We start from the raw sequence: 13,150 nt of genomic DNA on the forward strand, positions 1-13,150 counted from the left end.
CATGGCCGCCACAACTAATCCAACAGAAAATAAGTTTTGGTGTGGTAGTAGCTGACAGTCATCTACAACACATACTCTGAGCTCTATCAGCCCAAACATCATTTAGAAGGTTTGATTAAAACGACAACATTTTCATCATTTCTCCTCATCAGATGTTCTCCGTCTGAAACTCTGGCAGGAAAGGCGGCGGGCGATATGCATTCCTTCAAGGAAAGACAGGAGTTTAAAACTTTTCCCACAGAAAGCTGAATCCGCCTTTAATGTTTTCAGGATGATTTATTTCTGCAATAAATCCACTTCATGGTGCAGAGCTGCAGTGGCAGCAGGAATCCACCAGGTGACGCTACGCCTCTGCTTTAAAATCCCTCCTGTCCTAAAAGAAGAATTCACACAAAACCTCTGATTATTAACACAACTTAATGATTCTGTTTACATTTTGATGTTATGACAGCTGCAAGCTTTAAAGCTTAAAATTAAATTTTAAAGCAGGATTTATTTTTGTTGACAAAAGCATAAAAACACTTGTTTCTGTTTGCAGCTACAATAAAATGATAAATTTATACAGAGAATAAAATGTTTGCTGCTTTAAATGATCCAACTTTCTGACTGATTACTGTTAGTTTAGAGCATGTGTTCAGGATCACTCTCAGCTACTACCACACCAAGTTTTAGCTCCACATCTGTAAATCTGACCGAGTTACAGCCAGCATCGTGTTTGCTAAGGTTCTTTAGCTGTGGCGGCCATCTTGAATCAGACGTATTCTAAAAGTAAATCAGCTGTAGACGAACATCCAGTGATTAATTTCTGACAGTTTCATTAAAATGTGTCCAGTGGTTCAGTAGATATTTTGCTAACAGACACACAAAGGCAGAAGCAGGAACATCATTGCCTGCTGATGTCCTTTCAGCGGCGGGCGATAATGTAGTCAGAGTTGTTGCGGTAACGCAGCAACCGGAGCAGCTGGCCTCGACTCACAAACATTTCCTCGCAGTTCAGATTATTTCCGAGGATTATGGTCACGATGACACCCGGGGAAGAGTTCATGTGTTAACATTCAGATGAACGGATGAATTCCTGGAGCGGCTCTGTTTACATGAAGCCGTCTCTTTAGTAACCAGATGTTTACAGAAGCAGCTGTTCTGAGCTCGTCTGATGCTTTTATGCTTTTATTCTGGAGGTTTTACTGAACTGTTTGTGTTCTGACTCATCAAAGGAAAAACTGAAACAACAACAATAACAACAACAACAGCTATTACAACAGAAACTTCAAATATTTTTATTATTTTAGTTCAGAGAAAATGTAAAATCCTTGACTCCAGATGTTCCTGAAAAAGTGAAGAAATGTTTTTTATCCACCAGGAAATACAGCTTCAAAGAATCGAATAATTCAGCTAAAAGAAAATATCAGCTACAACACAGAAGCAGCAAAAGGACAATTAAAAGCAGCAAAATGCTAGCTAGAAGCTAAAAGTTGCAGAATTCTTGCTGAAAGCTAAAAACATCAACATGTTATCTAAAAGTAGCGAAAGATTAGCTTAAGGCTAAAAGTAATAAGAGGCTAGCTATAAGCTAAATGTAAGAAAAGGCTAGCTAAAAGTAGCAAAATGCTAGCTAAGACCTAAACAGTGAAAAGCAAGATAAAATCTAAAGTAGCAAAAACCTAAAAGTACCAAAACATTATGTTAGCTAAAGGCTAAATGTAGCAAAAAGGTAGCTAAAAGCTGAAAGTAGCAGAACAGTAGCTAAAAGCTAAAAGCAGCCTAAGGAGACAGCTAGCTGAAGGTTTTGATGAATGAATGAATCGTGGTGCTGATTCTTTCCCCGGGTTCGACCCACTTCCTGACGGGCGTCTTCCATATAAATGTAAATCTGACTGTAAATAAGAAGAGCATGCAGTTTATTTTTTAACCATTTTAAAACATCCAATTTATCAGAAAATGTGAAAATAATCAGTAAGACATTTTCTGCTGCTCTGGAGCTGATGGAGCAGGTTTGAGTCTGACTGGAAGGACGACTTCTCTGCCCCGCAGCGTCTCCGCGAGCGAAGGCTAACCCTGGTGTTCTCTGGAAGCGCTCGCATGAAAGTTCACATCCAATTAAGCATCATGGTGGCGCCACAAGCCTTAAATCCCTCGGAAGCACTTGTGAAAACTGTCACAGTGGATTTCTGCGGCTCGCGCTGCAGCGTTTTCCGGCTGGGGCAGAAAATGGGGAATGTTCACTTGGGCAGAAAGCTCTTATTTAAAAGCCGATGTTTCCCTCAGAGACAAAACACACAGAGAGCTGCAGAGAATCACACGACACTCAAAATGTTCTTGTTTGCTTTCGTCTCGAGGGACGGCGGAGACAAAACGGGAGCAGAACCTGGACACGGTTCTGGAAGCTCTGCTGGTTTTTGTGCCCCAGAAATAAAAACGTCAGAAACGTTTTCAGTCAAATGCAACATAGTTTATTGTCTCCTGACAGCTTTTTTTTTTCAAGTATGAAAATAACAATATTTAAAACAATAAATAACAATAAATAATGGAGTGATTTGGTGCTTCACCATTTAAACCACAGGACCAAGATGGAGACCGAACACTGGAGCGACAGAACACTGCGTTTTCCTACCATTATTAAACATCTGCATTTAAAAATAACAATAAAGGGATAATTCAGATCTTTGGAAGTGGGGTTCTGTGGAAAGAATATAAACAATGTCTTATTTTTGATTAGAGATTAGTTCAAATTAGGCTGGGATGACTGCGCCAATAATTAAAAAATAAATTAGAAATCAAGATAAAGAGAGATCAGCAGCAAGTTAATGTTTGAGATTAGCGCCAAGATTACTGGGAAAAAAGATAAAGAGATGGGTACGAAACAGTATCTGCTTGGGAACGACGTGGAGGAACATCTGAGGAATAAAGTGTCTAAGTAATAAAGCGCCAAAGGAATAAAGAGTTAAAATAATAAAGAGTTAAAGGAATAAAGAGTTAAAGGAATAAAGTGTCAAAGAAATAAAGTGTTAAAGGAATAAAGTGTTAAAGGAATAAAGAGTTAAAGGAATAAAGAGTTAAAGGAATAAAGTGTTAAAGGATTAAAGTGTTAAAGGATTAAAGCAACAAAGGAATAAAGAGTTAAAGGAATAAAGTGTTAAAGGAATAAAGTGAGCCGGAGCTGCTAACAGCTAGCATGAACGAGTCTAAGATTAAAGTTGTTGCTGTTTTAAAACTTGAATCTCAAACATGTTACAGAGGTTCATTTAAACTCACATTTATAAACTTTTACGTCGTCATTAGTTTCAGATTACACAGTTATTCCGGCAGGAATGTTACGATATTTCTGCTGGAAGTGCTACAAGCTAGCTGCTGCTAAGGCTATTGTCATATCATGGAGTTCTACGTAAAAAACTGCGTCACCTGAAACTGATGCTCATTTAAATGTTTATTAAATTGTGTTTTCATGAACAGCTATGGAAGTCTTTAAGACTGAATTCATTCTAGGATCAGATTAGCTCAGATTAGCAGTTAGCTAACCTCACAGAATCAAAGATCTGAATTATCCCTTTAACTTTCTTTTTACTGGGTTACTTTCTTTACATTACTTTATGTCTACATGTTATTTTTTTTACCCACAAACGGCTCCATCAGCTGAAAGCTACAACAGATATCAGAACAACAAACATCATAATGGCATCTGAAAGTTATTATTAATAATCTGACATGTTGTTTTTACAACCATAGCTTATCACTTTAAAGGAAATCAAATAAAAAATGAAGGAGTTTCTGTTTACATTTTGACAAATTCAGCAGCAGATTGTTGAGACGGGGACGAAGGAATGTGGATGGTGGATCACATGACTTACAGGATGTGGTTTGTGTTTTTTGGTTTATATTTGTGACGACCCCCCCTGGATTTATATTCACCCCAGCTCTGATATTTATATATTTACAGGTAACCAGTAAACGTGTCACAGTTCAAGTCGACTGAATGTCACAGAAACACCTTCCTGCTGCTTCAGGTAACAACATTAAGTCTCTTTGAGGAGTTTTGTTCCAAAAATACTCAAATCAAATGTCTGAGGAGACCGAACTCTCACTAAATCCCTCAGATTTTAATTCTTTTTTCAGTTAAACTTGACCTTAAACTCATGTTTTTAATCCAACGGGTCGTTCACCTGAGTTTGGTACCGTTCAGCTCATGGTTTTTGGTTTTCTGGCTGATAAATTAAAGGATTTTTCAGTCTTTCTGACTGAGATACAACAAGAGACGCTCATGAAAACAACGGGAACTTCAGCAGCAAGAAGTTGATTTTAACCTGGAGGGAAGAGGAAATTATGACTTTATATCAGGCTTTCTGCTTATCGAGGGCTGAATGACAGTAAATATTACTTTCTCTAATAGTTTATGCTTTTAGAAGTTTGTCTAATAATAGTTTACCTGTTTAAATTAATCAAATATTTACAGCGTTTTTTTCTGACAGATAAATCCATAAATCTTAACTTTCTGAACTGTGAAAAGTTATAATTTATGAAGCTAAAATCTGTGTAAAAATCTCTACAGAACAATAATAACTGTTTTATATTATGTTTCTGTTTCATTAACTGTATATTTTAGTTCATTTATTTAGTAAACCAACAAAAAACAACTTCAAACGTTCCTGCTCTCTGATTGGTGGAGCCTGATCATGCCACTGAAGCTGACCAATCAGAACAGACCGGCCTTATTTGGAAGGGGCGGGGCCTCGGCCTCCCTGACAGGGAACAGGAAGTTAGCTGTTAGCTGTTATATAGTTGTTTGTTTTTTGTTAACCCACTGAATAAACAAACATAATGAAACAAAAATAATAAAATCGTTCCTCTCCTCAAAGCCCTGAGCTCAGGATGAGTCAGCAACATTTTTTAATGTTTATTAAGAATAACTACAAATTGATCTATTTTGTCCTTGTGGGCAATATGTTTGTCTTTTGGTGACTTGTGCTATTAACAGAATATTTACAAATATATAATTTAATTCTATAATTATCTGAAGTTGTTGTTTGGTTTATTTGTGTTTACAGACAGACATTCTCATGTTTACAGTTAATGTTGCTGCTGAGAGGCCGGAAAATAAAGAAATGCAGATTTAAGAACATTTTTTTAAACTGAAATCCAAATTTGATTTAAGGAAAACAAACATTTGTCCTTTTTGTACACAGAACAGATTTGTAACATGAATAATTACATTTTTTTTTAAATGTGCTTACCATCTCGTGTCCCAGGTTAATCCAAGAAGAAATAATCCAACTCAGCTTCACCTGGATTAAAATCATCCTGAAACCAGGTGCTGCAAACAAACCAGATCTGCTTTCTGGTGCATATTTAGGCCACATTATCCAAAAAAAATGGCCCAAATCCCAACACAAATAGATGGAAACTTGGCAGCCATGACAGGGCGAGCTCTCCTGCGTTTGGTTGGTTTGAATCCAGGAAGTGATTAACATTACTGAGCAAAACATCTGGGCCAAAACAATAAGCATGGAATAAAGTTAAAGGACTCAGTGTCTGTTCCCAGGCGGAGCCACCAACCAGCACTTTGATAACATTCGGTTTTGTGGAACAAAACTCTTCAGACAGAAATGTGGAATGTCGTTCTTGGAAAGTCGATGAAAAAAGCTCCGCTGCACCGAAACAGACCCAAGAAACGCCACAAGCAGACAAACAGAACAAAAACCTGAACATTTAACAAGTTCGTCTCCGTCCCACATGGAGGGGACGTCCTCTGGGACGGGTTCTCTCCACCGATGAAAAGAAAACAGGAACAGACGCTTCTGCGGCCGACGGAGACTGATCTGAGCGCAGTTCTGTACATTCGTCTAACGGATCTGCTGGGTCATCTTTTCATCCTCTAACCTTTCAAACTGCAAAGTCTGCAATGTCCTTTCCCCCCTGTCCCCATCCATTTGTCCAGAAAGTCTGAGTAATGTCCCTCCTGAGGTTTCGGGGACAGACACGGCGTCTCTTTGTCCCAGCTCAGAAAGGCTTTTAGTGGACGCCGCCGATGTGGTGGAAAGATGGCGGCGGCTGGAGGTTCGTCCCAAAGAGGCGGGTGTCCTCTTGTCCTCTTTCATAGCGACGTGGACTGCTTGATGCTGTGGAAACTGACCCGAGACGGCGAGGTGGGAATGGACATGGCCTGGGTCATCCTGGCCCGGATGGAGTGCTGCTCCTGCCAGCGGTGGAACCGCTTCCTGACGGCCGAGCGGACCTGAGAACAGAGTTCCATGTGAACGAGGAAGGCTCAGCGTTTTAAAGCCACCTGGTGCGACTGGCTGTGGCGGCCATCTTGAATAAGGCTGACTCACACAGACAAACAGAAACGGCAAAAACAGAATCACCCGCCCTTTGGTGGCAGGCCATAAAACAGATTTTAACGTCTGTTAGCTGCTTTGAGCTTTTAGCTGGTGCTCTCCTCCTTTTAGCAGCTGTTTTCCTGCCTGTTTTGCTCATTTTAGCTTCTGTTCAGCTGAGTTTCAGCCTCTTCAGCAGCTTTCAGCAGTAGTTTAATAAATCATGTTTCACCAGAAACAGCAGCTGAAATGAATATTTTCTGTCTGAAAATAACTTTTGGCTTCAGGCCTGAATCCGGATTAAATCTAAATGTTTTCTTTTCCTCCTGAATGTGACTGCAGGCATCCTTTGTTCATCTCTCTGCTTTCTCCTCGCTCTGAAACAAACCACAAAATCAATCCTGCTGCTGGTTGAGGCTTTTGTTCGAGCGACTCGCGGTTCACTCATCTCTCACCGCGCCGCCCGCTAACCGATGCTAACGTCCACACGCTGTGGAGGAATAACTGGGGATGATTAATTTGTGGACCGGGTCTTTCTGCCTGACGTTTACCTTGGTGGGCAGTTTGTGGCTCAGCTGGCACAATTAAAGTCTATTTAGCAAAGAGGGTATTGACTGAAACTTTGGAGGGAATAATTGGATTTGTCATATCAAGCTGCCCCTTTAGATTTAAGTCAATTAAAAACCTGAAAAATCAATTTACTCCACCATCTTCCTGCTCACAGATTAACAATGAATGCTTTGCGGATGTTCAAACACTCATTTCTGCTGTGTTTCTGCTGATTCAGCATCAAGGCTGCTGTTTCCTGGTTAGTTTTATTTTTCTGCTGTTTTAGCCGTTCATCCATCAAAAACCTTCAGCTCATTCAGGAGACGGGGGATGAGACTTTAGGTTTTTGTAACTTTTAGACTTTTTAAACTATTCAACTTATTTACAAATATTTTCCCCACAGAAATATAACAAAATCAGCGTCAGCATTCTGCCTCTAGATAGTCTTTTGCCCCTTTTAGCCACCGCTAGCTAGCCTTTTGCCCCTTTTAGCCGCCTCTAGCTAGCCTTTTGCCCCTTTTAGCAGCCTCTAGCTAGCCTTTTGCCCCTTTTAGCAGCCTCTAGCTAGCGTTTTGCCCCTTTTAGCCACCGCTAGCTAGCCTTTTGCCCCTTTTAGCCACCGCTAGCTAGCCTTTTGCCCCTTTTAGCAGCCTCTAGCTAGCCTTTTGCCCCTTTTAGCCGCCGCTAGCTAGCCTTTTGCCCCTTTTAGCCACCGCTAGCTAGCCTTTTGCCCCTTTTAGCTACCGCTAGCTAGCCTTTTGCCCCTTTTAGCCGCCGCTAGCTAGCCTTTGGCCCTTTTAGCCGCCACTAGCTAGCCTTTTGCCACTTTTAGCCGCCTCTAGCTAGCCTTTTGCCACTTTTAGCTGCCACTAGATAGCCTTTTGCCACTTTTAGCTGCCACTAGATAGCCTTTTGCCACTTTTAGCCGCTGTTAGTTAACCTTTTGCCACTTTTAGCTGCTGCTAGCTAGCCTTTTGCCACTTTTAGCCGCCTCTAGCTAGCCTTTTGCCCCTTTTAGCAGCCTCTAGCTAGCCTTTTGCCCCTTTTAGCAGCCTCTAGCTAGCGTTTTGCCCCTTTTAGCCACCGCTAGCTAGCCTTTTGCCCCTTTTAGCCACCGCTAGCTAGCCTTTTGCCCCTTTTAGCAGCCTCTAGCTAGCCTTTTGCCCCTTTTAGCCGCCGCTAGCTAGCCTTTTGCCACTTTTAGCCACCGCTAGCTAGCCTTTTGCCCCTTTTAGCTACCGCTAGCTAGCCTTTTGCCCCTTTTAGCCGCCGCTAGCTAGCCTTTGGCCCTTTTAGCCGCCACTAGCTAGCCTTTTGCCACTTTTAGCCGCCTCTAGCTAGCCTTTTGCCACTTTTAGCTGCCACTAGATAGCCTTTTGCCACTTTTAGCTGCCACTAGATAGCCTTTTGCCACTTTTAGCCGCTGTTAGTTAACCTTTTGCCACTTTTAGCTGCTGCTAGCTAGCCTTTTGCCACTTTTAGCCGCCACTAGCTAGCCTTTTGCCACTTTTAGCTGCCACTAGATAGCCTTTTGCCACTTTTAGCCGCTGTTAGTTAACCTTTTGCCACTTTTAGCTGCTGCTAGCTAGCCTTTTGCAGCTTTTAGCCAGCTAGCCTAGCTGTAGCCCTTCAGGTGCACCTCCTGCAGGTAAATCATAATATTTCTGCTGTGACGTGAATCTGACAGTGATCTCAGTTGAAAATTAGAGATAAAAGTCTTGAGTTATCTGAAGTAGCCGCTGCTTCACGCACAGGAAAATAAAGCTGCTGCTCATGATTTAAACGGCTGTAAAACGAAGCGAACGCCTTCATGGATGCGTGTTTCACCCCTCGTTTCTCTCTGGAACCAAACGAGGTCTGACACTGTCACGCAGCGTAGAAAGCCATGTCACTTATGTCGGCACATGACAAGTCCTAATTGTGCCCTAAATAAATGTTCCTCAAGCTGCGAAAACACACAGCAAACAGCCTCTGAAGGGGAGGGAGGACGAGCCTGAGGACGGGGAGGACGAGCCTGTGTCTCACTGGGGAGGACTCAATGAGCCAATATAAATCTGCTTACCTCACTGTTTAGGAAGCAGTAAAATACTGAGACGAAGAAGCCCTGCGTGAGAGGAGGAGGAGATAAAGAGAGGATAAAATATCATCATTATTATCTGCTCCACCATCGTTACAATTACAACCCGATTCTGGCGAAGTCGGGACGTCGTTTAAGACGCAAACAAAAACAAAACACAACGATTTTCAAATCTCCTAAAACCAGATTTAATTCACAACGGAACACAGTCAACGTCTCAAATGTTGAAACTAAGAAACCTGACGGCAGCAAGATGTTCCAGATGTTTCTGCTCTTCTTCTGCCATCAGTCTGTAAACATCTGGACCTGAGGTTGTCCCATTCTGTTGTTCTAAAACCTGGACTAATGCACCCCCATACCATCAGAGAGGCAGGCTCTCCTCTTTGGTCCAGAGGAGACACATCTGTTCTTTGCCTGATAGAGCTTTAAGAAGCACGGTGAACTGTGTTTACAGAACCAGAACCAGCCTTGACCTTTGACCTCAGAGGTTTCTACAGATGATGATGGAGATTCAGAGTCTTTGATTCAGGAACTTTATTCTGAAAGTGTTCCTCTGTTGTCAGACACTTCCTGTCAGCCTGGTGACCCTCTGCTCATCTTCAGCCTCTAAATGCTCGTCTTATCCTCAGTCCTCTTCCTGACCTGCTGATATTTAACCTAATCAGCTGAAAAATGCTCCTTCAGCTGCTTCTCATTCGTTCCACTAACCCTAACACAGCTTTTTGTTGCCTCATTCCAACTTTTTCAGATGTTTTGCTGCCATGAAATTCAAAATTACTTCATTTTGTCCAAAAAAAGATCCAATTTCTTAGTTTCAACATTTGAAATGTTCCTTTGTGAACGAACTGTGGGTTTAGGAGGTTTGCAGGTCTTTGCTTTCTGTTTTTATTTATATTTTACACAGAAATGAGGATGTGCTGCAACAAACTGCACCTGGAACGACTCCAAAAACGAGTTGAAGTATATGAAGACGATCTGAGAGATCTCGTCTTCGCCCGGGTTGACAAAAAACAGCATATAGGTGATTCCCAGGAGAGGAAGAAGAACCAGCGTCGCCTTCACAGCTTTCCTGCAGACGAGCAGAACGTAGATCAGACAGCCGTGACAGAAAATCTCAGCTCCAAGTTTGTTACAAAGAATCTTCAGGGTCGCTTCGCCCGAGGAGGGAGGGGGGCGGAACATGAATAATTCAAGGTGTGTTGGCTCGGCTCGGCAGCGTATTTATTGCACCTTCAGCAGCAGTAAATTCACCTGTACTGGATTGTCTCGGATGTCGTAGAAGCTCGCAGTTTGGTCATCAGGATTCTGACAATGTTGAAGAGGAAAATGAAGTTGATCTGTGGGTAAATCGAACACAGAGTTTGGGTTTAACATCTTTATTCTGCCTCGCTCAGCTGATAAACCTTTTTAATTGCATTTAAAAAGGCTCTTTAAGCCTTTCAGATAATAAAACTGCAGATGTTTGCAAGTCTGGAAAAGATTACAAATATCCTAAATTACAGGCCCAGCATTTCACTCATTTTACCAAACATCTTCAGTCAGCCCTCAGAGGATGACTCACGGCTAAAACCACGTCTTTTTTCTGTTTGCTACGGTTCAGTAGCTTTGGCAGCCATCTTAAAAGCCAGCTGACTCCAAAGGCTAATCAGTTGTCGGCCTGTTAGCGAAATATCTCCTGACCAACAGGATGGATTTTAATAAAACCCAGAAAGATTCAAGATGGCCGCCACAGCCAATCAATGTTAGCAACAATCTAACTGCCTCTGTGATCCCCGAGTCCAGCAGGAAAGTGGAGGACGTGACGCATCCGTCCAGATGTTTCCCTGACAGCGTGGCGCTCTCCTCCGACAGACAACATGGCGGATAACGCAGATAAAAACTGGGGCTTCGCTGCGGCAGAAGCGCTGCCTGAGATTATCTCTCGGCTCGGCGATGAGCGATAAAATCAATCGCTCCTGTAACTGCAGGCGATGACGTAACACGGAGGAAAAAATAGACGTCAGAATATTTTCCACTGCGAGACGACCTGACCTTGGCTGGAACAAACGTACAGCTGGCGTTCCAGGACCACACACACGTTCCTGCTCATCCTAACAACTTCAACAACATCCTATATGAAGGCATTCAGAGTTCACAACCCTCGCAGGAGAAACAGAACATCCCGACGACCCGCTGGTGACCCTGCGGGACCCGAACCCCAGGACGACGCAAGGCTGGAGACGTTCCAAACAAAGCAGCAGAGAGATATTGAATGAGGCAGATGTGCGCTGGAGGGGGAGACAGAAACAGTTCAAAGGAGCGCCTCTGAAACAGATGATTTTTTTTGTTGTATTTTCCGGATAAGTAAAGACGATGTGGGAAGGTCAGTCCACCAGTGGCTGGCAGTGACGCTCAGGCTGAAACTGAGCAGGAACGAGGCCAAACTGTCTGAAAGACAGCAGTTCTGGCAGGAGAAGCAGGTTCTGTGAGACGGCAGGTGGACAGAAGCCAAAAATAGCAGAGATCCTTAAGAGCTGCTGCGATCCACCAAATTACACCTGATGTGAAAACACTAACGACGATGCGCCGACGCATTCATGATTACAGGAAAACATTTCACAGGATGGAGCCGGGGAGAGGGGTTCATACCAGGAGGAAACATGGAGGAAACACGGAGGAAAACAGGAGGAAACAAGAAGAAAACCAGGAGGAAACAAGAAGGAAAAGGTAGGAAAAATGGATGAAAACAGGAGGAAAGACGGAGGAAACAAGAAGGAAACATGCAGGAAACATGGAGGAAACATGGAGGAAACATGAAGGAAACATGCAGGAAACATGGAGGAAACATGGAGGAAACAAGAAGGAAACCAGGAGGAAACCAGGAGGAAAGATGGAGAAAAGATGGAGGAAAGATGGAGGAAAGATGGAGGTAACCAGGAAGGAAACATGGAGGAAACCAGGAGGAAAGATGGAGGAAACATGAAGGAAACCAGGAGGAAACATGAAGGAAACATGGAGGAAACAAGAAGGAAACATGGAGGAAACATGGAGGAAACATGGAGGAAACCAGGAGGAAACATGGAGGAAACCAGGAGGAAACATGAAGGAAACCAGGAGGAAAGATGGAGGAAACCAGGAGGAAAGATGGAGGAAACCAGGAGGAAAGATGAGGAAACATAGAGGAAAAAAGAAGGAAACCAGAAACAGAACCAGCTGCGACGTGAGGAACTGGCAGCACACGAAGGCACACCTGGACACCTGGATCAGGTGAACATGAGGTGAGGAACAGGTGTGCTGATTACAAACAGGACCAGGTGTGACAAAGGTCAGGAACATGAAACTGACAAGAGACTGACGCTACAAAATAAAACAGGAAGTGAAGATCCTAACACAGAACAACAGTGTTGGACCTCCATCTTCAGATCATCTGTTGTTTTTTTTCTGATTCTGTTTTTTCTTCTTCACTCTGCTGCTCTCTGTTTTTGCACCACTTTGTTTTTTATATTTGACAAAACGCCGTCCTCCTGCCTGTTTGTCTGGTTGCTGCACCTTTCAGCGGGTTCCTGAAGAAGCTCCGCCTGCAGCGACTCCATCGCTCTCACTCCACCACGCCGGACCATCTCTGCTGAAATGTGACATTTAAAACAAAGTCTTTAATTAGACACGAAGCCGGCGTGGGTACTCCGGGGCAGGATGAGTCACCGGCTCTGCAAAATCATCAAAAACGCCAAAAAACGACTTTCTGTGGTGGAATGATGTCACACAGGTGACATGAAGCAAAACCGATCAAACGCTAAGTTTTAAAGGTCGACTTTAATTTAACTGAACTTTGTCTGTAAAATCTTTGCTTCTTTCACGGCGGAAACTGTCTGAGGAAAAACATGTTTTCACAGATTTACAGCTGCAGGTTGGTGTGGTAGTAGCTGAGAGTCATCCTCAACAGTCACTCTGAGGTTAGTAAACGGGGAGGGACCAGCCGACCGTGCGGCCACGATTTCAGCAGCCAGGTTTTAAAAATCAAGGCCTATTTTCACGTGCATGGCTGGTAAAATGGCCGGTCGACCAAAGTGAGACAGGTGTGGAGACACCTGCCGCCAAAGTGAGACAGGTGTGGAGACACCTGCGACTAAAGTGAGACAGGTGTGGAGACACCTGCAGCCAAAGTGAGACAGGTGTGGAGACACCTGCAACTAAAGTGAGACAGGTGTGGAGACACCTGCAGCCAAAGTGAGACAGG

General features: G+C 43.1%; 1 protein-coding gene across 2 annotated transcripts in view; it reads right to left on the bottom strand.

Moving 5' to 3' along the window:
• Positions 1 to 2,427: 2,427 nt before the first annotated feature.
• LOC108228704 (corticotropin-releasing factor receptor 1) overlaps positions 2,428 to 13,150 on the bottom strand; it is a 59,124-nt gene continuing 48,401 nt past the window's right edge. Inside the window, exons 11-15 of one of the 2 annotated variants that reach the window (XR_005234350.1) lie at positions 10,186 to 10,271; positions 9,868 to 10,003; positions 8,920 to 8,961; positions 5,226 to 6,226; positions 2,428 to 4,298 (exon numbers count right to left, since the gene is read on the bottom strand). Coding sequence is in view for 1 of the 2 variants with exons in the window: in XM_037980995.1 (XP_037836923.1) it covers positions 6,086 to 6,226; positions 8,920 to 8,961; positions 9,868 to 10,003; positions 10,186 to 10,271 (405 nt within the window). In the remaining variant the exon portion in view is untranslated. Of the gene's footprint in view, positions 6,227 to 8,919; positions 8,962 to 9,867; positions 10,004 to 10,185; positions 10,272 to 13,150 lie in introns of both variants that reach the window. The other variant, XM_037980995.1, reaches the window with a different exon arrangement.

This window comes from Kryptolebias marmoratus, linkage group LG17 (assembly GCF_001649575.2).
Source record: "Kryptolebias marmoratus isolate JLee-2015 linkage group LG17, ASM164957v2, whole genome shotgun sequence".
NCBI lineage: Eukaryota > Metazoa > Chordata > Actinopteri > Cyprinodontiformes > Rivulidae > Kryptolebias > Kryptolebias marmoratus.